This window comes from Puma concolor, chromosome E2 (assembly GCF_028749965.1).
Source record: "Puma concolor isolate L17-30 chromosome E2, mPumCon1.1.hap2, whole genome shotgun sequence".
NCBI classification, from domain to species: Eukaryota; Metazoa; Chordata; class Mammalia; order Carnivora; family Felidae; genus Puma; species Puma concolor.
In genome coordinates, this window is record NC_141681.1 from 53,123,493 (window position 1) to 53,149,191 (window position 25,699).

The 25,699-nt window shown below is 59.9% G+C and overlaps 1 protein-coding gene across 2 annotated transcripts; it reads right to left on the minus strand.

Moving 5' to 3' along the window:
* Positions 1 to 54: 54 nt before the first annotated feature.
* NAPA (NSF attachment protein alpha) lies at positions 55 to 23,095 on the minus strand. Of its 2 annotated transcripts, none has more exons than XM_086690232.1 (11): positions 22,857 to 23,095; positions 13,734 to 13,813; positions 11,000 to 11,116; positions 6,307 to 6,353; positions 4,866 to 4,943; positions 4,585 to 4,640; positions 4,396 to 4,480; positions 3,560 to 3,664; positions 2,417 to 2,485; positions 1,711 to 1,761; positions 55 to 822 (listed from the first exon to the last, which is right to left on the minus strand). In XM_086690232.1, exons 1-11 carry the CDS (start codon positions 22,952 to 22,954, stop codon positions 721 to 723), a joined length of 888 nt encoding a protein of 295 aa, XP_086546358.1. In that variant the 5' UTR covers positions 22,955 to 23,095; the 3' UTR covers positions 55 to 720. The 2 variants fall into 2 exon arrangements, with proteins under 2 accessions (XP_086546358.1, XP_086546359.1); XM_086690233.1 differs by lacking the exon at positions 22,857 to 23,095 and adding an exon at positions 16,784 to 17,420.
* Positions 23,096 to 25,699: the final 2,604 nt, after the last annotated feature.

The following is a 25,699-nucleotide window of genomic DNA, read 5'->3' on the forward strand; positions in this document are numbered from 1 at the left end:
GGACACCAGCCCCGGAGACACAACGGGGCAGCAGAGGTGAGGAGGAAGAGAGACTCATGCGAAGTGTTCTTTTTTATTTTTCTTTCTCAGGCCAGCTGCAGCTTCCGACCACAAAACCTCAAAGCACTAGGGAAGGAGCAGATGTCAGGGTGGGCGCGGGGACGGCCCTCTGAGCTCCAGGGCCTGCGGTCTATCCTGAGAGGTCAGGGCTGCAGGACGCCGTGGGGGTTCCCGGCACTGGAGGGGAAGGAGCCCGCCCCCACGGGGAGAGCAAATCTCAGCGGCTACGTGTGCTCAGGACTCGGCTGGAGGACAGGTGGGAGAGACCGAAGCCAGTCTTGCGACTCAGCCGGTCAGGAGGCGGGGGACCAGATGCTGACCCCCCACCCCTGGCGGCACCCACAGCAAACAGGTCTGTGTCAGAGATTCTGTGTTTGGGGTAGAGAAGGGCACCTCTGGGCGGGGGGGGATTAAATAAACGGGCAGGAGGCGAGGGGGTGCAGCGAGAACAGAGGGGGACTGTCCGGCCGGCAGGCCCAGCCTCGGGGGCCCCGCGGCAGTGCTGAGCCCGCACCGCGGCTTGGGGAGACTCCTCTGCGGGAAGGGAGGGGAGGTCTCGCAGCCAAGGTCTCGGCCCCACGTCTCTGGGCTCACGCGCTGGAGGGGCGCGGGGGTAGAGAAGACGGGGCAGGAGGACGGGTGCCAGGGGGCTGGGGGCGCTTAGCGCAGGTCTTCCTCGTCACCCTGGATCGTCTTCTTGATGCGAAGCAGCATGGTGGTGAGCCACTGGTCCAGCCGGGAGATGGAGTCGTACTCCTTCACCTGCGACACAGCGGGGGCGGTGGCAGAGGGCGCCGGTCCCACAGCCGGCCCTGACGCCCTCCTTGTCCCCAGTCCCAGGTTCTCTGGGTGTTTCCCGGCCAGCCTCCCTGAGGAGGAGCGAGGGGAGGGGGGCTCCCTCTAAGGCTGCCTTGGGGAAAAGAAAGGATTTTTGCGGCATAGAACGGTCCAGCTTCCTTGTTTTCTGGGTGGGAAACAGGCCTGGCCGCGTGAGGGCGGCCTGTTCCGGACGCCACGGGGATGGGGGCCTGTCGCCCTGCCATGGCCCTGCTTCCCCCTTCTCTGTGGCTGATCCTCCTCGCGTCCCAACCACCGCCCAGGGCAGGATGGACCGGAGGGACTCTGGTCTCTGTCATCGGTAGCGGTGTAGGGTTCCTGAAGGGCCCCCAGGAAACGTGAGTGACAGATGCAGTCCAGACGACTGGATCAGGACCTGACCTGGGCCCAACAGAGTTCCAGAATGTTCAGAACAGAGTATGGAAAGGAAGAAACACCTCTGTGGGGTGGTTCTGTCACGGAGGTTGGTGCTGGGAGAGGGAGCCCTTCCACGATGCGTCCCCCTCCCTCACTGCTCCTCCCAGCTGCTCACCTGGGGCACCGAGTGCCGCAAAGACCTTGGCCTTCAGGGGCAGACACACACGGGTCTGCATCCCAGCTCTGCCCCCAAGGGGCCGAGGACGAGTCCCCGCACCTCACTGCCATCATCTCTAATGTGGGGAGAACACCTCCCTGTACCTCTGGGGCTCCTTGGGAGAATTCTGGGGTGACCGGACAAAGGAATTCACAGCCGGGGCCGGGGCCAGAGAAAGGGTGGGTGGGACTCCCAGGAGACTGTGTCTGAGGAGGGCGGGCCCCGCCACGGCCACTCACCGCTTCGGTGTAGCTGTCAATGTTCTGCTCCTCGTGGGCGTCTAACAATTTCTGCAAGAAAATGGCAGGCAGACGGGTCAGGGGCCAAGGCCGGCCGCGTGCCTGACCTGGACTGGATCCACCCGTTAGATCCACGCCTGACCCGGCGGCACAGGTCAGGGGGCTCCCGTGCCGGGAGGAAGGGGTAGTTTCCAGTCCTGCCCTGTGCGTGTGCATGCAGGCGTGTGCGTGCGTGCGTGAGATCACGCGGCCTCCCAGCTCCGCCGTCTCCGTCGCCACCCGAGCCTTACTTTTCCCAGCTAGAAAACGGAGGCCCACGCGGCACAGGAGGGAAAACAAAACAAAGACGGAAGACCCTTAAGAACCACCGCACAGGGGCGCCTGGGTGGCGCAGTCGGTTAAGCGTCCGACTTCAGCCAGGTCACGATCTTGCGGTCCGTGAGTTCAAGCCCCGCGTCGGGCGCTGGGCTGATGGCTCAGAGCCTGGAGCCTGTTTCCGATTCTGTGTCTCCCTCTCTCTCTGCCCCTCCCCCGTTCATGCTCTGTCTCTCTCTGTCCCAAAAATAAATAAACGTTGAAAAAAAAAAAAATTAAAAAAAAAAAAAAAAAAAAAAAAAAAAAGAACCACCGCACAGATCTCGGCAGTTACGGTGACTGGAGCCCGCGGCTGCCCTCCCCTGCTGTCCCCAGCCCACCCAGCACTCACTTTCATTAGCGTGCACTCCCGGGAGCCAGAGAACGCAGGGAACAGCTCCTCATACTTCTGGACGGCGAGCTAAACGTCACAAGGGTGGAAAGAGGGGACAAGCTCATGAAGAGGGGCCATCGGAGCCACCGGCCTGGCAGCCAAGGGGACCTGGAGACACCTGGCCCCTGAGTCCTTCTCTGTGCCCCTCCCCCAGCGTCACCTGGCTCTGTGCCTGGTGGCACCTCCGCGGGGCTGTGCCGGGCCAAGCGTGGCTGCAGTGACAGCTTGTGGGGAGGAAGCGGGAAGGGTTTCCCAGGCCGGTGCCCAGGGCAGGGGGCAAACACCAACTGCCTCGCAGGAGTACCTCCTACGTGCCAGGGCTGGTGCTGGGCACTTCTCAGTTAACCACCATGAGGCCCCGGGGAGGGCCACGTGATGGGGACCCCCGTTTTGAAAGCGGGGAAACGCAATGACCTGCTTGGGGCACAGGGGACGTGGGGGCGGGAACGTGGACCGGCCCGACAGCAAAGCCTGAGCTCTCGCCCACAGCGGGAGCGGGGGCTGGCGGCCGTGCTCAGACACACCCCGAGGCTGAGGGCGGGGTGGCCGGAGACCCCGGGAAATGCCGAACCCGGACCCCGAGGACTCCAGCTCCTCCTCCGGCTAGGCCATTCCCTGCCCCCTCAGGCAGCACTGGCTCCGCTCTTGCTGAGAAGCCCTGAAAATGGGTGATGTGGGCACGCGTGCTACAGTATAAATCACGACTCTGGGAGTCAAAGATCTGGAATCCAGCCCTGTGGCCTTGAATAAGGGGCTCCGGCCTCAGCATCCTCAGCTGCAGAACGGGGTAACAGTGGTGCCGACCTCAAGGGACGCGGTAAGGACCCAAAACATGCTCTCACGGAAGAAAAAGCCTGGCACCAAGTGAGCCAGGAGCCGGGCAAACGCAAAAGCTACGGAGACCGGGCGCGTGACAACAGGAACAGAAACACGCCAGTGAGAACGAGTGTGTCCTGCCCACAGCTGACTGCAGGCACCAGACGTGAGGGAGGGGCTCACCCCTTGCCAAGAGGGGCCTTGGCCTAATGACAGACCCAGGGCTCCAGGGTGGCCACTGGGAGGAGGGGGAGGCCCTGGGTGGGCCCACGGGGCTGCACTCACCTTGGCATTGAGCATGTCGATGCAGAAGTGACAGAGGGCCGCCTTGAAGAAGTAGTCCTTGGCGCTGTACTTGAGGAGGGGGCTGTCCATGGCATTGGTTCCCACCTGTGCGCATGTGCAGGTGGCACCATAAGCTCGGGGCTGGCAGCCAGGGGCGGGTACCGGGGTCAGTGCGTCTGTGTCCAGGCTGAAGCCCGGTTAACCTGAGACACCGAGGGCAGGGAGGCCGAGGACCAGCCCAGAGAAGTCGGCCAACGGTGTGCGGGCGGCCACAGAGCAGTGTGTGACAGGGGGGTGGGCTGCCACAGGGCTGAAGCCAGGTGTCTGTGCCCCGCCCCGCCAAGGCAGCCGAGATGGCAGGGAGGCGGCGGCCCCACTGTCAGGCCCGAGGGAGGCAGACACACTGGTGGGCAGAGGGCGGCAGGAGGCGGGAACTTGAGAGCCGGCGCCCGCCCCCCTCTCCTCCAAGGCCAGCTGCCTGCCTTTCTCTTGGCCGCGCTGAACCTACCGGGACAGCGTCGCCTGCCCCGCCCGCCCCGCCCAGCCCAGGGGAGGCTGCACACCCGTGGGTCGCTCCCTTCCCGTCCCCCCAACCATGCCTCCTGGGGGCTGCTCGGCCACCTCCGGCCACCCCAGGCCTCCACGATTCTTCCCGTTCCCTGGGCCTCCCAGGAAGCTCTCCGTGAGACGCGCACAGGGGAGAGGGCACAGAGGAGAGGGCAGCGACACCACGGGGAGTGGTGGGTGGAGAGGTTTTGCCAGGGAGGACAGGATGAGCGCCGGGGAGGTAACAGAGGGAGCACCATGCAGGGACGACGGGCCACACCTGTCCCCACCTGCTCATAGATGTCAATGGCCTTCTGATACTGCTCCAGCTGAGCCGCATAACCAGCCACCTTCAGCAGGCACTTGTTGGCTGAGCTGTGTGGGGTGGGGACAGAGGCAGAAGTCGGTGGCGGTGGCGGTGTTGGGGGGGGGAGCTTCCAGGGGGCTGGGGAGGGCGGGGGGAGCCCGCTGCCCGGTACCTGTTGGACTCCTCCCCTTTGTAGTAGTCTGCAGACTGCTCGTAGTGGGCGATGGCCTGAGGAGACACGGGGAAGCGATGCAACCTTTGTCCGCCAGGGGCCCGGCCCTGCCTGGGGCACAGCAGGAGCCCCTGACCCGTGCTCGGCCAACGCCCCATGCCCCCTTCCGGGCACCCGGGCACCAGACGCCTCCCCCAGTGGACGCGAGCCCCGGCCCAAGGGGCCCCAGCCGCCGCAGCGCTCCCCCGGCAGCCAGGCAGGGCCTCCCGACTCCCCCTCACCTTCTCGATGTCCACCAGTTCCGTCTCGTAGATCTCAGCGATGGAGATGTGGTGCTTGGCCGCGATCGTGAATCGGCCCTGGGTGGGATGTGGGCAGGGGCCATCTGTGACGAGGGACGTCCCTAGCACCCCAGCCCAGCCCTTCCTCGCCCCTCCAGGCCCCCGGAGCCGGGGATTTCCTGCCCCTCAGACACCGGTGAGGTGTGCATGAGAAGGCACCGAGGGGCCCTAAACAGGAGGCTCCGGGGAGAGGCCTGGTCTCTGCGCCGGCCCGATGCGGTGACCATGGGCAAGCCCCCCACACGCAGCCTCCGTGTCCATCCCGTCCACAGGGGCACAGGTGGGCGGGGCAACGCCAGAGATAATGTGGGTGCACAGGTACCTGGCAGAGGCCCCGGCCTGAGGAAGCGCTGGACAGGGGGCCCAGATTAGGGGAACGACCAGCCCACAGTCACCCAGTGAAAGCCCTGGAGAAAGTGGGTCCGAGCATCCACACTGCACGGGAATTTCTTGGCCTCCATTCCCCCCGTGTGGCCGTGGAGACGGCCCCCTCACAGGCCAACAACCCCCAGCTTCCCCCGCAGACATGCACGGCTCTCCCCAGGGACGGCCCTAGCTTCCAGAGGAGCTAAGCACAGGCTACCAGCTTCTACCTGGGGTAGGGGGCAGAGGGGCCCGCAGAACTGGGCTCCCGGCCGGCCGTTTGGCACACAGGGCTGGTCTATGGACACCCGCTTGCCCAGGGACATCGGGAAAGGGCAAAGCCCCGGGCTCGGCGAGGCCTAGTTTTGGGTCTCAGCAACTGCTGTTCGCAGGCACGTGTCCCTGGGCAAGTCACGTTGCTTGTCTGGGCCCCCCATCCCCGTCAAATGGGGTAACACTTTCCACCTCACAGGGCCGTTGCAGGGGAGGATTGACCCACTCAGCGGAGGGAATCTGGCAGCCGCTGTCGCCGCTCTAACTACGACACTCCAGTATGGTACTGGACCTGATAGGAGGCAGGACCCGGTTCCAGCCTGGGAAGGGGTCTGGCGAGACACAGGCAGAGTGTGGAGCGGCAAAACGCAGAGCGGATGGGAGCCGGAGCCCAGTTTTGGTCTCTGGTCCTGGCTCCCTGGTGGAGCTGCCTCTGGGCCTCATCTGTCGTGCGGATGCTCCCCGGGGACAGGGCGGGGGCTGAGCCAGCTCTGGGCCCCACCTCCCCTCTGGCCTGCTAATCAAATGGGGTGCAGGAGGGGAAGGACCAGCAAGGGGAAAGGCCCCCGATAGCTGTAACTTCTACAAACGTAACTTCCCCTGTGCTGTGGCGGGAGCTGTGGGGAGCCAGTCCGGCGCAGGTGACCACCCCCCCCACCCCACCTGCTCCTAAAGCTGGCGCCAGGGAGGGCAGGCTGGAGCAAGGTGGTAGAGCCGGAGGGACGAGGCAGGCAGTGGCCCTTACCATGTCCGTGTAGATCTCGATCGCTCTCATCAAACAGTTAATGGCCTCTGCGGAGAGAAAAAGGGAAGCAGGGAGAAATGAGAAAGAGAAGTTATTTCAGCAGAAGCCAGAAGGAGGAGGAGGAAGAGGAGAAAGCAGGGCAGGTGTTCCGCTGTGCCCTCGTGGCCATGGCCGTGGCGGGAGGGGAGGTGAAGGGACACCTGAGCCCCAAGTAACGCTCTTAGACTAACGTACCGTGCCGCGGACTGCTACCTGCTGAGGGCTGCCCTCTCCCTCAGGCTGCCACACTGCCACCACCTTCCCAGCAGCCCCAGGGACCGGACACGGTCAGGCTGACAGCCAGACTCCCATGGGTGTTTTGAGCCAGGCCCGCCGAGGCCCTGCCCTCCAGGACAAGGGGTCCTGGCCAGGGACGGCCAAGCCCGACACCCGAGGGACGCCCAGGTTCCACCCGGACTCTGGTACCCCGTCACTGCGGGACCCCGAGTCTGCCACCGTCCCCTGCACCTGCCTGGCCCCCATCTCTGGCAGGAGGGGGCTGGACACCGGGACCCCGAGGCCCCTCTGGCTAGAATCCCCATCATTTTCTCAGCATTCAGCACAGCCCTCTGTTCTCCCCACCCGCCTTCACCCGCCGTGTGCCAGCTCCCCACACCACAGGTGTCCCCAGCGAAGCAAACACCAGGGTGGCCCGTGAGAGACAGAATTCGGCTACCTTTGTTGCACCACCTGTTCCAAGACCTTAAATTCGGCTATTGCTTTTTTTTTTCTTTCCCCCTCTTTTGACACGTTATTTGGAGGAGAGAGAGCGGCATGAGTGGGAGGCACTTTCTAGCAGACAGAGATGAGCTCTCGGGCTGGATCTCTTTTAATGCATCTCAGAAGAAAGGGTGCTGGGGGAGGTGCGGAGGGAAGGAAGAGAGCCCGGACAGACACGGGATGTGGGCTCCGTGCTGGGGTGGGCCTGGAAGGTCCCCCTGCCATCCAGCACACCCACAAGGCTCCTGGTCCACCCCCAAGGTCCCCCACGGTGAGCCGGGCCCGCTGGGCTGAGGGGCCACAGAGGAGCCAAGCCTGGCCTGCTCTCAGGGCCCCAAAGGTCTCATGACCCAGGGAGACAGGTGAGCAGAGGCTCTTAGCCTCAGACTGGGGCTGGGCCTTCAGGGAGTCCACAAGCTCCCCGCCCCCTAAGTTTACAGGCAAAAAGTGGGCGTGTGTCAGCCCTACTCTGGGGGAAGGGGTGTCTGCAGGTTTGATCCATTCTGAAAGGCCTCTGGGGGCGCCGGAAGGATTCAGAGAACCTTCTGGTCAAGGATGGGAAGCAGCTGAAAGCTCAAGGCGCGAGAGAAGAAGAAAAGGAAGCAAAAAGGAAGCAGAAGAAGAGAAAAGGGAGAGAACGCAGAGGGAAAGGGAGAAGAAATACAGCCGGAAATAGTCTCACTTTAACACAGGTGCATATTTCGAAACAGAGCGTTTCTGGATCTGACGAGCCAGCACCGGGCCGCGACACAATGATGAAAATAAGGACGACAAGGAGCCGGCTCCGCACCTCCCACCCCTGCTTCATCCTCCACCCCAGGGGGTGCCGGTGGCTCCCCCTTCTGGAACACCAGGGAGCCCAGCCTGGCACCTGGCCCAGGGGGCAAAGGTTGCTCCCGGTGAGAGACGAGCAGCCCAGGAGGGGGACCGGAGGCCCCCAGCTGTCCCCACGGGCCTGCTGGCACCAGGCCCGAGTGCTGTCGCCAAGGCTCGGTCCCTGCAGTGGCAGCGGGGGCAGAAGGCTCCCCCCCCCGGCGGCAACACGGACTCATGGGGTTAAGTCCCCTTCACACCTGCTCCCGGCTCAGGAACAGCTGTCCCTGAAAGCAGCGGGCTGCCCGCCGACGCCCCGGGGAGAGCGCCGGCAGGCAGGACACCGACAAACTAGATACAACCAGCTTATCTCCAGTCACCAGGACCCCACCGATGAGCGGCCGGCGCACCCCTGGATGGGAGCCAGCCCGGGACGGGGGTGGCGGGTGCCGTGGCCCAGAGGGGAAGGCCTGGCTGAGGCATACTGGGAGTCCTGCTGCCCGGGGCCCCGGGCCCACCTCCTGTGCTCCAGCGGCCCCGCCGTCCGGCTGCACTTGCCCGTATCAGGCCTGGGACTCAGCCCGTCCCAGTGAAACGGGGGCAGACCGCAGAATCCCACGGGGAAGTGGAATGAGTTAAAAAGAGACGCTACCACGTCTAACCACGCAGTAGGCACCCCCGGGCCTGGCTGTCAGGTGGCTATAGGAAATCGGGGAGCCGCTGACAGCTATGGGCATCACTTCCCCGCACCCCCAGCCACCAAGGGGGTGGGCAGGCTGCCCCCGGCCCACGCTCTGGGCAGACTCGCAGAGGGAGAGGGCGGTGACAGGCACCGAATCCTTTCCTTCCACCCTGGCTGGCTCTGGCAGGCCTCCTGAGCGGCCCCAGCCGCCTCTCCGGGGGAGGGCCCTCCGGGACTCCCGTAGGAGGTGATGACACAGGACACAGGCCTTTGAGGCAGGCGCGGTGGCCAGCAAGGCCCCAGGGAGCTGGCCACCTGCTCGGGGACACCTGGCAGGGTTCCAAGTGGGCCCTCCAACTCTGTTTCACAAGGCACAGTGCCAAGAGGAGGAGGCTGGGGGAGGCCGGGTCTGTCTGATGGGAGCCAAGGGCCACCCCTTCCTAGATACTTATCACACACCAGGTGCCGCACTGGGCAGGTCCGCGCGTTCTTTCACACTCGGTCTCTGCTTCACCAGACCAGGAAACAGACGCCCAGAGGATTAAGTGACTGCCCAAGGCTACAGGGGCACAGGCTCCGTTCACACGAGGGAGACCACACTCAGCCACGCGCTCTGTGAGCCACTGCGGGGGCGGATGACAGCGAGGCAGCGGTGCTGGGACTCGGCCCCAACGCCCCTCCCTGATTAGCACCAAGAACCTGGCACTCCAGCCGAGGAACTCAGTCCTGGCTCTGCCCAAATCAGGGTCCCCTCCTCACCACTGCCCCTCTCATTCCCTGAAAGGTCCTTCCCACCCCAAATCCACCCCCTCCCCGCCTCAGCTCCCAGGGCAGCAAACCATGTCTGCTGATCCCTGGAGAAACCAAAGTGGCCTCTGGGCTCCACGATGGCCATGTCGGCTGCTTTCCCACTGGGGCAGGGACGCTTCGGCCACCCTCTGAACTTACTAAGGCCAGGCAGGGGGCCACAGCCCCCGGCCCAGAACCTAGCACCCAACGCACCCCCTGCCGTGCTGAGCCTCAGCTGAAAAAGCTCAGATCGAAAGCCAGGTGACGAAGGACGCGGCGTCGGGTGGGGGCCCGTCCAAGGGAAGGGCCGAGGTTTGTTTAAAGAGCAAATAGCACTGTGCACGTGTCACAGAGCCTGGCGCTCAAATCCTGCCCAAGAAACGAGTCCTTCCAGTCACCCAGGGGCAGCAGGTGAAGGCCCAGAAGCTAAGGCAGCTTCTCCAGGTAGACCGGTTTCCCCGGGGGCAGAGGGAAGGCTGAGGTGGGGAGTTCCCGGGGGGATGTGGGCGGGGAACAGACACAGACGTCCCTGGGTCGTCGTCACACTGTCCATGCAGCCTGTGGTGGCCCACCCCATCACGAGGCCTCTGCTCTGGTTCTGGCCAGGCCTCAGCCCACCACATGACCCCTCAGGCCAACACCTGTGACATACCCAGCTATGGAGCAGTGACCGGTCAAGCCTGGGGACACAGAAAAGCCACTTGGTCTACACTGATCAAATCCCTGACTGGGAACTAAATATCCCCGGGTACGGGTAACGGATCCGCCAACAATTCCCCAGCGCTCGGGTGTGGCCCGCGCTCACCGATCCGTGCAAACACCTCTCTGACTCTCTTGGGAAGGACAGGTCTTTACTCCAAGGTGCGGCATCTCCTTTTCTTTCTTTCCTTTTCCTTGAAACATTCACATGTTCCCTATTCTCTTCTGAGAGCACAGCGACAACGAGGGGTCACTTGAAGAAAACGTCTTCGCGCTTGCTAAAACGAAAAAGTTAGCCACCTGTGTCTGGCACCAGGATGAAAAAAATGAACTAAAATTCCAGCTCCACAAAACCCCAGAGCCTGGTCCCCGCTGGGCTGTGGGACAAACGGTCTTCTCACCATGAGTCAGTCCCAAACCGGGCTCCTATCCCCAAACACTCCCGCATTTTAAGTAACTTGTTCTCTGGCAACCGCATCTCGGGCTCCGTTCTGATCCCCCCCCCCCCCCACAGCGTGTTGGGAAGCCAGGTCGGGATAATTTCCGCTCCTTTTTCGGCATCAACTCCTACCTGGCCGGTCTTAGAACCCCTCCCACCCCCTTCTGCATGTTAATTCTGACAACAGAACAGATTTTCCTCTCTCCTTGGCATGCGGCGGGTCTGCAATGTAACTCCCACTCCCAAATGCTCCCGGCTTCGGGAGGGAAGCGATCGGCTGCGCACACCGAGCAGCAGGGGGAGGCGGAGGCTTGGAGCGGGATGCAAATGCCAACCGGAAGGGAGCCAATTCTGAGGTTCAAGCCCAAGCGTCTGCCTGCCAGCCTCCTGCCAGCCTCCGGCGTGTGTTGGCCCCTGGAAAAAACCGGAGCCTCGCGGACACCGGAGGGCTTCTCCGGGGAGCGCTCGGCTGGTGCGCGGGCGGCCGGGCCCAGCGTCGCACAGAGGCTCACCTTGGGGGTCAGCTTTCTTGAACGCGTTTCCGGCGTCCACGAAGCAGGTGGCCGCATCGTGTTTGCTCTGGAGCTGCAGGTGCAGCTGGGCGGCCTGGCAGAAAGCGTTTCCGGCAGCTGGAACAGAAAAGAGTGAGCTCAGCCTTAGCGGGGCTCCACTTATCAGACGCCGCTCAGACACTGCCCTGGGGAGGCGGCTCTCTTGAGAATGCAGAGGGGCCCCGGGGTGGGGGTGGGGGCGGGGAGACAGGCCTGGGTTGAGCTGAGGTGGAGGCCTCGACTTCGGGCCTCCTGACCCCGGGGCCGAGGCTCCGGAAAGTCCGTGAGGTGGACTTGTAGGAAGAGGGAGGCCCCTGAGCCCTGGGCGTGCGAAGAGACGGCCAGGCCGAGGCCAGCTAAAATCCCACAGCCCTGGTCCCAGCCTTTGCCGAAATTTCCAGGGCCACCGTTTCTAAAAAACCACAGAGAAGGCAGGCAGGGCCGAGAGCTATGAAGGATATACAAACTATCGCCAACTAAGCCCAGCAGTGGCCCCATGGGACAGCAGGAACTCGGGGACAAGTGCCCATGGGCAGAGGGTAGCAGTGACCACACGGGAAGCCCAGTCTGTCCCGTCCTTAGTTGCACCAGTTGGAAGCCATTCTGGTTACACGTCTGTCTCCTAAACCGCCTTGTGGCGTGCAGGAGACCACGGGATCTCTCCTCCTCCAGGGCTGGAGAGTGGGGGTGCGGCTATGCTAACCAGGGAGCTCCAACCCCCACCTTCAGCTCAGCCAGCCTCCGCCTGACCCCATGCTTCCCTTCATCCTCCTCCAGCAGGATCCGAATCACAGAATTCCTGAGCCGGAAGGGGACCAGAGGGCCTGACTCCATCCCGCAACTTCAGAGCAGCAGGAAAGACAAAGCAGCCCAGGTTCTCAGTAGGCAGGATTTATCATTTTGCAGGGCTTGAGTGCAAACTGTCCAGGAGAGTAGCGTCATTGGAGAAAAATGAAAAACAGCCCAAGGCTTTTTTATCTGAACAGCTGGAGGAATAGGGCGGGAGTAACAAATTTGAGGGGCAAAGTACCATCTATGTGACGGAAAAATAAATAGCCTGGGGTGCCTGGGTGGCTCAGTCGGTTCAATGTCCAACTTCGGCTCAGGTCACGATCTCACAGGTTCGTGGGATCGAGCCCCGGGTCAGGCTCTGTGCTGGCAGTGCGGAACCTGCTTGGGATTCTCTCTCTCCCTCTCTCCCTGCCCCTCCCTGATTCCGGCTTTCTCTCTTTCTCAAAATAAACAAACTCTAAGACAAACAAACATTTCTTTCTCTGATGGCACCCGATCAGTTCAGGAGCGTAAAATTATCCCTGGCACGTGGCTTTACGCACAACGTATTTTGTGATAGTTCAGGAAGAACTCTTGCCATTTCCAGGAAACCAAAAGCATCCTCAGAAAGCGAGGAGATCCGTCCTGCCCGGGGCCCTCCCCACTGCTTCCAGGGGCCCGTTTCAGGTTTCGTCTCCTTCTGGTCAGCAAGTTCCTCCCTGGGTCCCAAACCTGAACCTGTCTTCACTCAATTTCCTCTACCCCGTCTTGCTGACGCTCCAAGCTGGAGCCCTCTGGCAGTTCCCAACCAGACTTTCCGCCTTTCTGGCCTCTAGGGGCCCCTCCCTGCCTGCCAGCCTCTCTTTGGGGGAGCCAGCCACGCTCCAGCCTCGCCGGGAGTCTGACCACAACCTCATGGCCAAAGCCAGAGCGGCCACGACTCCGATCACACTCCACCCACCAAGCGGAGGTGCACGACCTGGGACGCTCTCTTCGGGCGGATGCCCTCCTCCAGCATTAAGCGACCTGACATCGTCAACCTGCGTCCTCCCCTAGTCAGAGCGAGAACACAGAGAGGGCCGTGGGGGGCACCTCCTCGTTGCTCCTGAAGTTTGCTAATCTGCTGCCCAGAGTCCTCTGTGAGCTTTCCCTCCACTCCGAGGTGGGAGGCAGTGCAGCTAGCAGGAAGGACATACGCGGCACTCCCGGCCACCATGTCTCCGGGAGTCCACACGACGGCCCTGTGGGGGTCGGGACCATCGTCCCTGTGGTCCTACTGAGGAGGAATCACATTCGGAGACGTCGAGTAACTTCCCCAGGGGCACACGGCCAGTCTGCGACCCAGACCTAGGTCACACTGGCTTCAAAGGTCACAGAGCCAGCACGGGGGCAGGTTAAGTGCTCCACTCCCAAGTCGGAGCTCTGCCTTCCAAATCCTCACTCCGTCACTTGTTAGGCGTGGGGCTGGGCGAAGCCTCCGTTTCCAGCCACGGGAACATGGACGGTACTGACCCTCACAGGGCTGCTGTGCCGATTCATTCGATCACAGAATGCACGCCTGGCGCTTAGGAGCGCGCTCCACAAACGGTTAACGATTACTGTTAACTGAACCACCGGAATGGACCCCCGAGCCTAGAATTCAGAAACCCCTCAAAGAGCAATCTGGATCCGCTAATCTATCTATCCTTAGCCTTAGAGACCTCTCTCCAAGGTCTTGTGACCCAAGTAAAATAACCCAGTGGGCTCAAAAGGAGCCAATGGCAGGCCGATGGGCTTCTGAGGCCAAAGATGGCGAAGAAAGGTGGCGGGGTTGGGGCAGGGGGGTGGCGCTGCAAGGCTAACCCCTGGGTCAGGCCTTCGGGACTGGAAGCGGAGGGAAAACCGGAGACTCGACCACGAAGGAGTTGTAGCAAAGATCACATACCGCTCCAGTTTTTGGCCATTTTGAACATGTTTGCTGCTCGGGTGTAGATCTCACAGGCTTCCTCTATTTTGGATGAACCTCTGGGGAAAGAAGGGGCAAGATGAGACAAACCCGTCTGGTGTTGAAGAGCAAGCAAGCATCCCGCCCCGGGGCCAGTGCAGACGCGGCCCCGCCCCCATCACTTCCCGGGGAAGCCCGCTGCAGCCCAGGCCTCCTCTGGGGGCTCAGAGGAGACCGCGTCCGTGGCCTCCACTCCCTGGAACAGAGACACGCTCGCTGCCGGGGCCCTCCCGGGGGAGGCGTGGGCCACCCTCACTCGGGGAGGGGGGCCTTCCAACCTCCCCGTGAGCCCTGCCTCTGACAGTCTCTTCCACTTCCGCTCGGTGACCACGGGTTCCCAGGCTCTCTGCAAATCCTTACCCCCACCCCACCTCTGCCAAGAGACTGCAAAGCATTCTGGGGGAGGAGCCCAGCTCTGGATGCCTTGGCCATTTCCCAATGCCTTAATCCCAAGGCTCGCACGCTGCGGGTGTTCAGTGTAGACCTCTTGACCCTGCACGTGTGTCATTACTACTGCAGGACTGAGCAGATGTACGCAAAAAACTAGCCACAGCATTCTTCTCGAAGGTGGGGTCTACGGGAACCCTACAGAAGGGGGGGGGGCAGGCGTGGCAGACAGGTTTAATCACCACACATGCCTCACTGGTACAGTCTGAATTCTTTATCATCTGCATACTTTATCTATTCAAACGTACAGGGAAGAATGCAAACAAACAAACAAAGTACTTCTCTTTTTTTTTTTTTTAAATTTTTTTCCCAACGTTTATTTATTTTTAGGACAGAGAGAGACAGAGCATGAACGGGGGAGGGGCAGAGAGAGAGGGAGACACAGAATCGGAAACAGGCTCCAGGCTCTGAGCCATCAGCCCAGAGCCCGACGTGGGGCTCGAACTCCCGGACCGCGAGATCGTGACCTGGCTGAAGTCGGACGCTCAACCGACTGCGCCACCCAGGCGCCCCAGTACTTCTCTTTTTAAATGCCAAGATTTACATTTGGTTCTGTGGCCCAGCACTGAATTACATTTCTGCCAATTTATCCCAAGAAACTAAATCAGAAAAGTTGTAAGGATGTTCAGTACAGAATTATTTAAAATGGCAAAACCACCTTCAAAGAACTTATTGTGTAAGAGTAGGGGCCTGAGGGGCACCTGGATGGCTCAGTAGATTGAGAATCCGCCTTCAGCTCAGGTCATGATCTCACGGTTCACGAGTTCGAGCCCTGCGTCGGGCTCTGTGCTGACAGCTCGGAGGCTGGAGCCTGCTTCAGATTCTGTGTCTCCCTCTCTCTCTGCCCCTCCCCTCCTTGTGCTCTGTCTCTCTCTCTCCCTCAAAAATAAATAAAAACAAAAAAAAGAGTAGAGGCCAGAGACATACAAAGGAGTACATTGAGGGGGAAAAAAAGAGCGCTCTGTTTGGGCAGTTTCACCCTGACTTCCTGATCTCCCACGCAGGTGGTGCATATGAAGCTCTTCCTGAATTGGGGGACCCTTCATTAGAACCTCGTCTGAGTCCCCACCACGTTTCTGTCCTTCCACCTCCAATACTGCAACCAGGCTCAGCCCACGAGGTCAAGCTCCCACCGCCCACATCAGCTGTAGAAAAAAAATCCCACACGCTCAGTTCTACCAAATGGATTTCAGATTCTCTCTTCGCTGACATCAACCAGTATTTTGTCTTGAAGAAGAGAAGACGGGTATTTTCCAGCAACAAAGCCACATGGATCATTTTCCTTGTTGCCCCTCTCCCGTGTCCGCTGGCCCTGGAAACTCGCCGGCCCCAGCTGTGGCTGTTGGGGGGGCCTCCCGTGGAATCTGGGGGCACGCCTTCATTCTGCACCGCTAAGGCAGAAGGTCCTTTCCTTCGGGTCACCGGAGCTGGTCACGGTAATCAAAGCAGAGCCTCCCAGCCACCCTCCCCTGAAGATTTCCCTCAGGGCTGGGTGCGGCCTGGAATCAGGCTCTTCAAACAATGGTCCTAGGTGATTCGCAGAGATCAGGTGCGTTCGGGAGGGGAAAAAGCTGACCTGGACCCATCGCTTTAGGTGACCTAGGCGACCTGTTCCGTGTCAGGCTGTGTCAGCTGGTAGACCCCCCTGGTCAGGCTAGCTAGGGCTGGAATCCAGGGCCCGGGATTCGGAATCACAGCAGGTAAGGTTCTTCTTTAGATGAAAAGTCTCTGCCTGCCGGGGCTGTGCCGATGCCTTACCCTCCGCTGCTCCACGGGAAGCGCCCCGAGGACTGCCCTCCCACACTCACTCTGCACGGTTCCACGGTCTTCCCTGGCCAACCTCACCCCAGCTGGCCCAACACACCTTGGGCTTGGGGCCCCTGCTTGGAGTGACTTCTTTAGAACCCACTCTGGGCCTTGGAGAGGCGAAGAACCTTCCCGGGCATGGGGTCCTTTGAGGCCTAGCTACAAAATCCTCTGGGGGACCTTCTCGGGAATATTCTCTTACTGAAAGGGGATGGACGTGTTCACCGACCGAAACCCTAGGTCTCCTCATCCCACGGGTCCCCTGGCTCATCCTTCCCTAACTTTGTGGCAACAGTTAGGTTCTATCCAGATTCAGACGTGCTCTGAAAAAAACCTCGGGCTCCTGGATAAGCAGAAATGGCCCGACCCACCGAGAGGCCCAGAGCCGGGTGATCAACAATGAACAGTCGGCCCCAGCTGGTTTGTTTCAGCTCAGCGGGACAGAGTGAACACAGAACACAAAGCCTGTCAGCTGCCGGCCTGAAATTCTGCGATTCCACGCCAGGCCTGCTCTGGGTCAACCATTCTAACCGCGGACTGGGAAAGCCAGAGGGATTAAGGTCTGCTCAGGCCTGCCTCCTCCCAGTAACTTGGGGCCTGCGATGACAGGGGGATCCCCTGGAGTCCCATCCCCTCCGTTCAGAAATGGAAATGGAGCTCTCAGAGGGGGCAAGTGACTTGCCTAGGGTCACTGGCAGGCCCTGACGGAGGAGCCATTCGCACAGCTGCTTATTCACCTGGGGAACAAACACGAGCCATTCATTCCACTTATTCCGTGCCAGACGCTGCAGATGACAGCAGTAAACACAGGAGAAGGACCTGGCCCTCAGTGAACAGGAAGTCAGCGAGGCGATGTGAGGAGCAAGCAAGCACAAGGAAGACTGGGGGAGGAGGGGGTTCCCTGGTCAGGCACATCAGGGCAAGCCACTGGGAGGACGTGAGATTTCGGCTGGGTCCTCGAAGGGGACTAAGGAGCCACCCACGGAAAGAGGGAAGAACGTTCCGGACAGCAGTCACACAGCACGTGCAAAGGCCCCAGGACAGAACAAGCTCGGCCAGGTCAGGAACAGCAGTGGCCAGGATGGCTGCGGTGCAGGGAGCGGTAGGAAATGAGGCCGAACGGGCAGGTGGGGGACCCCCTGTGCTGGAGGCCAGGAGAAAGGTCTGGGCCCTGTTCTAACGCAACAGGGAGGTCTGTGGCACAGAGTGTGACCAGGACGAAGCAGCCCCCAGCTCCAGCGCTCTAGCAAGCCGTCTCCCGGCAGGGAAACCTGCGGTTTACTCCAGGGCCTCTCGCTGAGGTCAGGTGGGCTCAGATCCCTCACGGGAGCCTGGCAAACTCTGGGCCGGAAGAGCCCAGGCCTTCTCCCGTGCCTCCTGCAGGACATCCAGAAAAGCTAGTTGGGCAGGCCTCTCCTGAAGAGCCCAGCGGCAGCACAGGCGACAGCTGACTGTCCCTCCCCCACCGACCTCCCCCAAGCTGCCTCTGCTTCGCTCTCCCCATCGGGCGGCTCGGCTCCGAGCCACGAGCCACGCCACGAGCCACGCCGGGAATAGAGGGAACTGGTTTGGACCGGCCTGGTGGAGGGCTGTCTATAATTACCCACTCGGCTCTGCTCTCTGCCCCCTCCCCAGGCAGAGGAAGCAGTCTCCGGGCTCCCAGGCGCAGCCACCAACCTCCAGCGACTGCCATATGGAGAGGGGAGCACGGTGCCAGCAACGCACAGAAGGCCCGGTGGGCCGCGGGCCAGGGGGGGTCCGCGGGGCAGAGCCTCCCGGCTCCTTCCTCTGTCCCCTGGGCACTTCCTGCCTCCCAGCATCGGGCCACCCGCCCCACCTGTGCTTTGCTCCGAGCCTCACGAGGCAGGGCAGGTGGATCCCCTTCTAGGTCCTCCTCACTCCCCGCAGTGCCACAGCCACTGGCCCTCCGTCGGCGCCTCAGTTTCCCAGATCCTCCGTTGTCCCGAGTGGGGACGAATGGACCCCAAAGGCCCGTCCCCACCCTGACCTTCTCTGCCGTTCTATGTATCTTCTCTACGTTACTATGATGACCTAAAGCACCCTGCCTGAAGCAGCGCCGAGTTCCTCACAGTAAGGCTTTGGGTATTTTACTCCTGCTTCACTGAGGAGGGAGCTGAGGCTCGGACAGGTCAAGGGGCTTGCCCAAGCTCACGCTGCCAGATGGCGGCAGGGACCAGAAACAGGACTCGGGTCCTGGAGATCCGGTCCTGCCTTGCTTCTCACTCACTCACGAGATCTGGGAGGCTTCCTTCCCTCTATCTTCTGGAAAGTAAGAAAGGGGGGGTGGGAGGGGGCAGCTGGGTGAGTCAGCGGGTTGAGCGTCCAACTGAGGCTCGGGTCATGATCTCGCGGTTCGTGAGTTCGAGCATGGAGCTGGCTTCAGCTCCTCTGTCCCCTGCTCTCTGCCCCTCCCCCTCTCGCTCTCTCAAAAATAAACATAAAAAAAAAGAGAGAGAGAGATACAGAGAAGGTGGACAAGGTCCCTGCCTGCTCTTGCTTCTCCGCCAGACTGAACAGCCAACGCCGCCGTGCGGATTTCCCTCACCCACAAGCAGACTCTGCTCTCTGCTGCAGCCACGCCGAGCTGCCGCTGGGCAAGGGAGGGAGTCATTAAACCAGCCCCCCACGGAGCCCCCCGTCAGTGCCGCAGGCAGAAGGAACACTGGAAAACAGGGCCAGAGCTGTGGGATCCCTGGGCAGCTCCTCCCATGCCACCTGCAAAGCTGAGCCGCTCGCTGCCTCCCCCGCTCTGCGGGCACCACCTCCTCCAGGCCTCGTGTGTCTGAGCTCCTGGGGGCAGAGCCCCCCCACCCCCGGCAACACAGGCCCCGGGAACGACAAAAGAATAAAGTGTCACACACACTGACTGCCCGGTTCTGACACCATTGCAGGACACTCCTGTGACATGCCCGTAACAGACGGAGAGCAGAAATAGAATGGACCCGGGGGTTGAGAGACCCGGGCTGAAATCAGTTTCGGGCACTTTTCATAACTGTGGGACCTTGGGCTAGCGATCCCAGAGCCTCAGTCTGTTGACCTGTAAAATGGAGGCAACGAAACCGAACCGGGAAGAGCCTCTAAGGGGAGGAGGGACGACGCGTGCTCAGTACCTGGCACCGAGGCCAGAACAGAGCAGGTGCTCAAACGGCTGCTATTACAAGGAGGAGGAGAAATCCAGTCCGAGGGCTGCCGGCCACCTGGCAACGGGAATTCTAGAGTCACCTGGGGTGCTGGAAAAGCCGGGGGCTGTGATGAGGCCTGGACTCAAAAGCGGACTCCCGGCTCGAGAGCCCCGGTTCCCTCTGTGTCTGGGGGGAAGACTCCGGACCTGGCGGGGCTGCTGGAAGCACGCGGGCACCTGGGAGAGCGCCCACCACACAGCAGGTGCTCGGCCGGGCGCTTATCAGGCTGGCAGGGAGAGCACGTTCTAGAAACGTCTACCTAGCTCCAATCTCGGTGTGGGTTTCACCTCCCCCGCGACCCCCAGGTTAGCCGGGGGGCACCACCTTCTGGTTTCCACAGAGCCCGGGGCCTCCGACCCGCCCCACTCCTTCCTACGTCCTGCTGAAGGTGTGTATTTACGGGCCACTGCTTTCCTGTGAGCTCACAGGCAGGGGCCGACGTGGCCCGGCAGGTCCCCCTCTGGTTCTCGGACCGACGCCCCTCTGCGCCCCAACATGACTTCGCTGTAGCCCCAGAACCGAACGTGTTTCCTTTTCTTAAAAAATGTTTCTCAAAGGGCTTTGTCTCTCAGCCGTCCCGTCCCACCCAGGAACACTGGAAGTTCTGCACGAAAGCAGCAGTCCCCTCCGTCAATAAAGGCAGAACCCCAGGGGTGCAGCTGAACAATGGTCGGGTAGCCCTGAAACCTCGCATCCCCTCGGAAAAGACTTGTGCTCTGGGTCTGGGCAAGGGACACCGAGTTTTCAGCCGTGGATCCTGACAGCGGGCAGGGCTCCTGGGGGTGGCTGATGCCTACAGGCGGTTGAAATGGGAACTGATGTATCAACATTTAATCTGTAGAAAGGCGCTCTTTGTATACCAACCCCCCTGACATCTGTACGTTTCCAGCACTTCTAGCTCAACTTCCAATAAGATAATAATAGTAAGTACTCAAAACACAGAGATCAGGCTCATCGCTTCACATGCAACCCTATGAGGTAGGTATCGCTATGGTTTTCATTTCACAGACGCAAAAACTTCCTACCAATGGTAGCATCCAAGTGGAAAGAAGTTTTTCTCTTGGATTTTGGTCAGCAGGGGATGGGGGCAAGGGAGGAGGCGTCAGGGCCAAGGAAAAGCCCCAGGGAACGGAACCACCATTTGGAAGTTGTACAGTTCCAAACAGGGCACAGCAGGGAAGTTTCTGGATCCATCTGAAGCCCTGGGGCAGGAAGAGGGAAAAAGTGTATCTACCCCATCCCCGATCCTTTTCTGCAATTTGTGCTTTGCTAAGGAAATCTCCATCTTTTTGCTTCCAGAGTAGAAGTTTGGGCTGCTCCCCCATTCCCTACAGCTCCCCTCCCCAGGTCTTTGTGCACTGGCTGGGTCGAGGGGGGGAGGAAAGAGCCAGAGGAAGATATACAAGGAGCTCTGATCTACTAACTGGCTGGTACTGCCTCCCTCTCGGGCTGCTGGTGCACAGAAGCCCTCTAGCGTCTGGGAGCCCAGAAACAGTGAACAACAAAGAAGGCCCTCACGTCTAAGGATGCGAGGTTGTCTCAGATCCCAGGTGGGGGCTATCCTACTTGGCCCGCTGACATGAGCAGAGACCTCTTAATTTGGAATGCCGTCACTCCTGATGGTTCTAAAAGGGGAGGGAAACGCATGAGGGATGGGCTGAGCCCCAACACTCCCTTCTCCGGTCCCTGAAGCCACTGGGGGGCCTTGAGAAAAGGCAGCTGTGAAATGCTGAACACACGGAAGCCTGGCTCCAGAGGGGCGGGGGGGGGGGGGGGGGGCCAGGAGAGAGGGCTGGCCAGAAGGAGTCCTCCCGGCTGACCTCTTGCCATGCTCCCAGCTCTTAGGCTCCGTCCGCGCCTCTGCCTTCACCTTGCCCACTCCTCTCTCAGCACCGTCTCAACTGCTCTTGGCGCTCGAAGGGTCTGGGATGCATTCATTAAACGGCGGGACAAAACTGCCATGTGGGGCAGGGAGGAAGGAGGAGTTCTGGGGTGGGAGTTCCCTAACTTAGAAATTCCTCGGGGCGCCTGGGTGGCGCAGTCGGTTAAGCGTCCGACTTCAGCCAGGTCACGATCTTGCGGTCCGTGAGTTCAAGCCCCGCGTCGGGCGCTGGGCTGATGGCTCAGAGCCTGGAGCCTGTTTCCGATTCTGTGTCTCCCTCTCTCTGCCCCTCCCCCGTTCATGCTCTGTCTCTCTCTGTCCCAAAAATAAATAAAAACGTTGGAAAAAAAAATTTAAAAAAAGAAATTCCTCTTAAGTTGGCCCCCATCTTTCTTAAGTGTAGCGTCCAGAAACGGGCACCAGCCTCGGGGAGAAACCGGTGTGGCAGCAAGACAGTTTTGGGATCAAACAGACCAGGTCTCCTACTTACCGGGGAACCGGGCAAAGTAATCTGTCCAGCCCCCCAGGGATGTTGTGACGGTTCAATGCAAGGACGCAGGTGAAGTGCCTGGCCCAGGTCTGACTCAGAATCCGAGTACTTAATAACAAATATTACCTGGTGTCATTACCGTCACTGCCTGCACTCCCCGACCCAACTTCTCCCCCACACCAGCTGCCGCGGTCCTTTCTAAAAGGCAAATGGGAACCGTCCAAGATGGGCCCCGTTATGGACCGTGTCCCCCCGCAAATTTCATGTGCCGAGATCCTAACCTCCATGATGACATGAGGAGATGGGAGCTTTTGGGGGGTGATTTGGTCACCTCCCAAAGGGGGAAGTGCCTTTAGAAAAGAGACTCCAACACGCTAGTTCACCCCTTCCACAACGTGAGGATGTGGTGACGGGGTGGCTGTCTACAAGGCAGCAGGCCTTCACCGGACATCATATCTGCCAACATCCTGATCTTGGACTTCTAGCCTCCAAAACTCTGAACAGTTAAATTTCTGTTCGTAAGCCACCCGTTCTAGGCTATTTTGTTATAGCGGCTCACACGGACTAAGACAGGCCCCCGGAAAGTCCTCAATGCTCTCCAGCACCTCAAGTCCAGGTTCTTTCTCCGGTTCATGCAGCTTTCTCTCAAGCGCCCTCAGACGTCCCAGACGTGGGCGCCCCATCACTCCCAGGATCACCTTGGCCCCGACCCTCTCACCATCACCCGGAGCTCCTGCAAATCCGCTGCTGCGCGCTTTGGAGAAAGGTCAATCCCTCGGGCAGGTGTCCTCAGTCCCGGGCCCACTATGCCCGTCAGGTATCCTTCGAATACGTTCTCTAGAGCTCCAAAAGACTTCTTGACCCGGCTGCTCTCCCAAACCGATCCCCTTCAAGGCCTCAGGTCATGTTCCCTCGGCCCAGGTTCGCTCCGGCCTCTTGGCCCATCTTCAGCCTGGGTCCTCTTACAGCCTCAAGACGGTGTTGCCCGTTTGGCTGTCCTCAGCCTACGGCCCTCCCACCATCTCGGGAGGTCTCTCCTCAAACCGAGCTCCCACAGCCCGGGCCCCCTGGCCCTTGGCCGGTGTCCCCTCTACCACTTTAGACCGTGGCTCCTCCTCCCGGAATCCCCTCCGTTCTCTAGGCTCGGGCCCTGCGCCTCTACTCCGCTGCTTCGGGCCATGACTCCTTCGTCCTCTCAGCGTAGGTCCCCGCCGACCCCTCGGCGCGGTTCTTACCCAAACAGGCCCGAGAAGAAGGACTGCGAGTTCTTCACTTTGCGCTCCGCCTCGGCCAGCAGCGCCATCGCCTCCGCTTCTTTCCCGGAGTTGTCCATGGTGGCCGCAACGGTACTCAGCAAACGGCCGGACCCGGGCCCACGGGGTACTCAGCCGAGGCCCGGCCGCGGTAGTCAGGTCGGGGGAAGCTTAGCGGGCGGCGTTGACGTCGCACCGGCGCGCGCCGCCTGCTGCCCGGCACCATGTGATCTGCGCCGGCCAACCAGCGGTCTGGTAGCGAGGTGCGCCCCTGCCGGCCACGCCCCCACCGGCAGGGGCACACCGCCCCGTGACTCACCGTCTCCAATCGGCGAGCCGCCGCTTCAACGCTTGCGCAAACAGCCGCGTAAGACACCCCACTCTTCCTGGTGCGCCCTACGATATCCCACGTGACTCGCATAAGCCAATCGTAGTCCCCGCCGTCAAAGACCCGCCCCGAAGTGCCCCCCCCTCTGGCTCCTGCTCCACCAATCAGCAGCATCCTCCGTCTCGGCCGGTACCTCCCCGCGGAACTTGCGCCCCAGGCAGCTGACCACCGACCCTCACGTGACAGCTCCGGATCCAGGCCGCAAGATACGCCCCGCCCCTGTACGGGTTTGACAGGTCTCTTGCGCACCTCCTAGGCCCCGCCTCCGCGCCTTATCTCGCGTGGTTCTTCACTGGGAGACGCGTAAGCGGGGATGCATCCGCACTAGCTTTTTTTTGGTTTTTTTTTGCGCCCTCTGCCGACGGATACTGAAACTGGTTTGGGAAGGCAGTAAAGTACTTAGACGGGGAAACAAAACTAAGCAAGGGCTGTCTCTGGTTTAAAAAAAAAAAAAAAAAGCTGTAGCAAGCGTATCACAAATTCAGACACCCAGAGCCCAGATCGTTGTTTTTTTTTTTTAATTTTTTTTTAATGTTTATTTATTTTGGAGACAGAGAGAGACAGAGCATGAACGGGGGAGGGGCAGAGAGAGAGGGAGACACAGAATCGGAAGCAGGCTCCAGGCTCCGAGCCATCAGCCCAGAGCCTGACGCGGGGCTCGAACCCACGGACCGCGAGATCGTGACCTGAGCTGAAGTCGACGCTCAACCGACTGAGCCACCCAGGCGCCCCAGATCGTTGTTTTTAATACCATTGTCCAGTAAAAGGAACCAGGGCTCCTTGATAAATGGCTGCTGTGAGGCTTGGGCAGGAAATTACACAGGATGAGCCTGGAGCATCTCGTAGTGCCAAAAGGGAAATTTCGTGTGTCATACACACACACAAATGGTAAGGTATGTCAAAGAGACAAAGGAGCCAGCTGGAAGAGCTGCCCGTGGCCAAAGCTGGAACAATTCGAGCGATACAACGAACTAGGAAGAGATTATAATCCAATGTATAAAATATCCCCGAGCCCATGTTGGTTTAAGTGAACGGTCGAACACATAAAATGGGGAGAACAGACAAATATTTCATGCAGAAGAGCTCCAAATAATTTATGTAGATACTCCTTCCTCGAGAAGGTGAAGGGAAACTCCTCACTCCTTAGGGGACCGTTCGCAGTGATTTCCCTCCAGAGTGCAGTGTGGGAAAGGAATGGGGAGACCAAGTTTCCAGTGGAGAAACCTGCATTGTCAGCCAGGTGCTTGAGGTGAACACCTACGGTGGTGAGTCACGGTGACATAGTGTACTTTCAGTAATGAGAAGCCGGTGGCACTTCACCTCTGTGGTCTCTCTCCCCATCTATCCCCATCAGACAAATCCCAGTTGAGGCACAGTCTTGGAAATACTTGACCAGGGTTTTCAACACTGTCAAATCACTAAGAACAAGGAAAGTCAAGAAACTGTCTCAGCCAGAGGAGCCTACGGAGACATGACTATTAAATGTAATGTGGTATCCTGGGTGGGATCCTGAAGCAGAAGATGAATATTAGGTAAGAACTAAGGAAAGGTGAATAAAAGTATGGACCTTAGTTCATAACAATGTGTCAATATTGGTTCGGTAATTGTAACAAATGTGCCACAGTCATCTAGGATCTTAGTAACAGGGGGAACTGCCTATGGGGTATATGGGAATTCTCTGTATCATTTTCAGCCTTTCTGAAAATCTAAAATCCACTCTACTAAGATTCTTTTTTAAAAAATCTAAGTTCTTGGGGGGCCTGGGGGGATCAGTTGGCTGAGCATCTGACCTTTTAAAGTTTTTTATTTACTTATTTTTGAGAGAGACCGAGACAGCATGAGTGGGGGAGGGGCAGCTAGAGAATCCCAAGCAGGCTCCGCGCTGCCAGCACAGAGCCCGATTCGGGGCTCGAACCCACGAGACTGTGAGATCATGACCTGAGCCGAAACCGAGAGTCGGATGCTCAACGGACTGAGCCACCCAGGCGCCCCTAAGTGTCCGACTCGATTTCGGCTCAGGTCATGATCTCATGGTTGTGAGATTGAGCCCCGAGTCGGGCTCTGTGCTGACAGTGTGGAGGCTGCTTGTGATTCTCGCTCCCTCTCTCTGCCTCTCCCCTGCTCCTGTGTGTGCACGTACGCGCTCTCTCTCAAATAAACTTAAAAAAAAAAAAAAATCAAGTTCCAGGGCCCTGAATGACTCCAATTATGAATGTCTGTGTCAGAATACAGGAACATGCATTTTCTTACAGGACTCCCAGCTGATTAGGATGCAGACGATTCAAGGCCCGCCTGGTGAGCAAACGCTGTTACCTGGAGGTGGGGCTGGGGCTTAGCTGGGGGAGGGTGGCAATTCACAAGAAACATTTGCTCTCTTCTTACATTCGGAGGCTCTCTTGGGCCACCCACTTGTGGTTGCTGCTGTATTCTGACCGCG

Bases quoted from the DNA above. Each gene is read 5' to 3' on its own strand.
- NAPA (XM_086690232.1), bottom strand. From the start codon at position 22,954: ATGGACAACTCCGGGAAAGAAGCGGAGGCGATGGCGCTGCTGGCCGAG. The intron at 6,354-10,999 runs GTGAGCCTCTGT...TTCTCTCCGCAG, and splicing joins CAAGAAAGCTGACCCCCAAG to AGGCCATTAACTGTTTGATG. The intron at 4,641-4,865 runs GTGAGGGGGAGT...GTGTCTCCTCAG, and splicing joins AACTGGTGGACATCGAGAAG to GCCATCGCCCACTACGAGCA.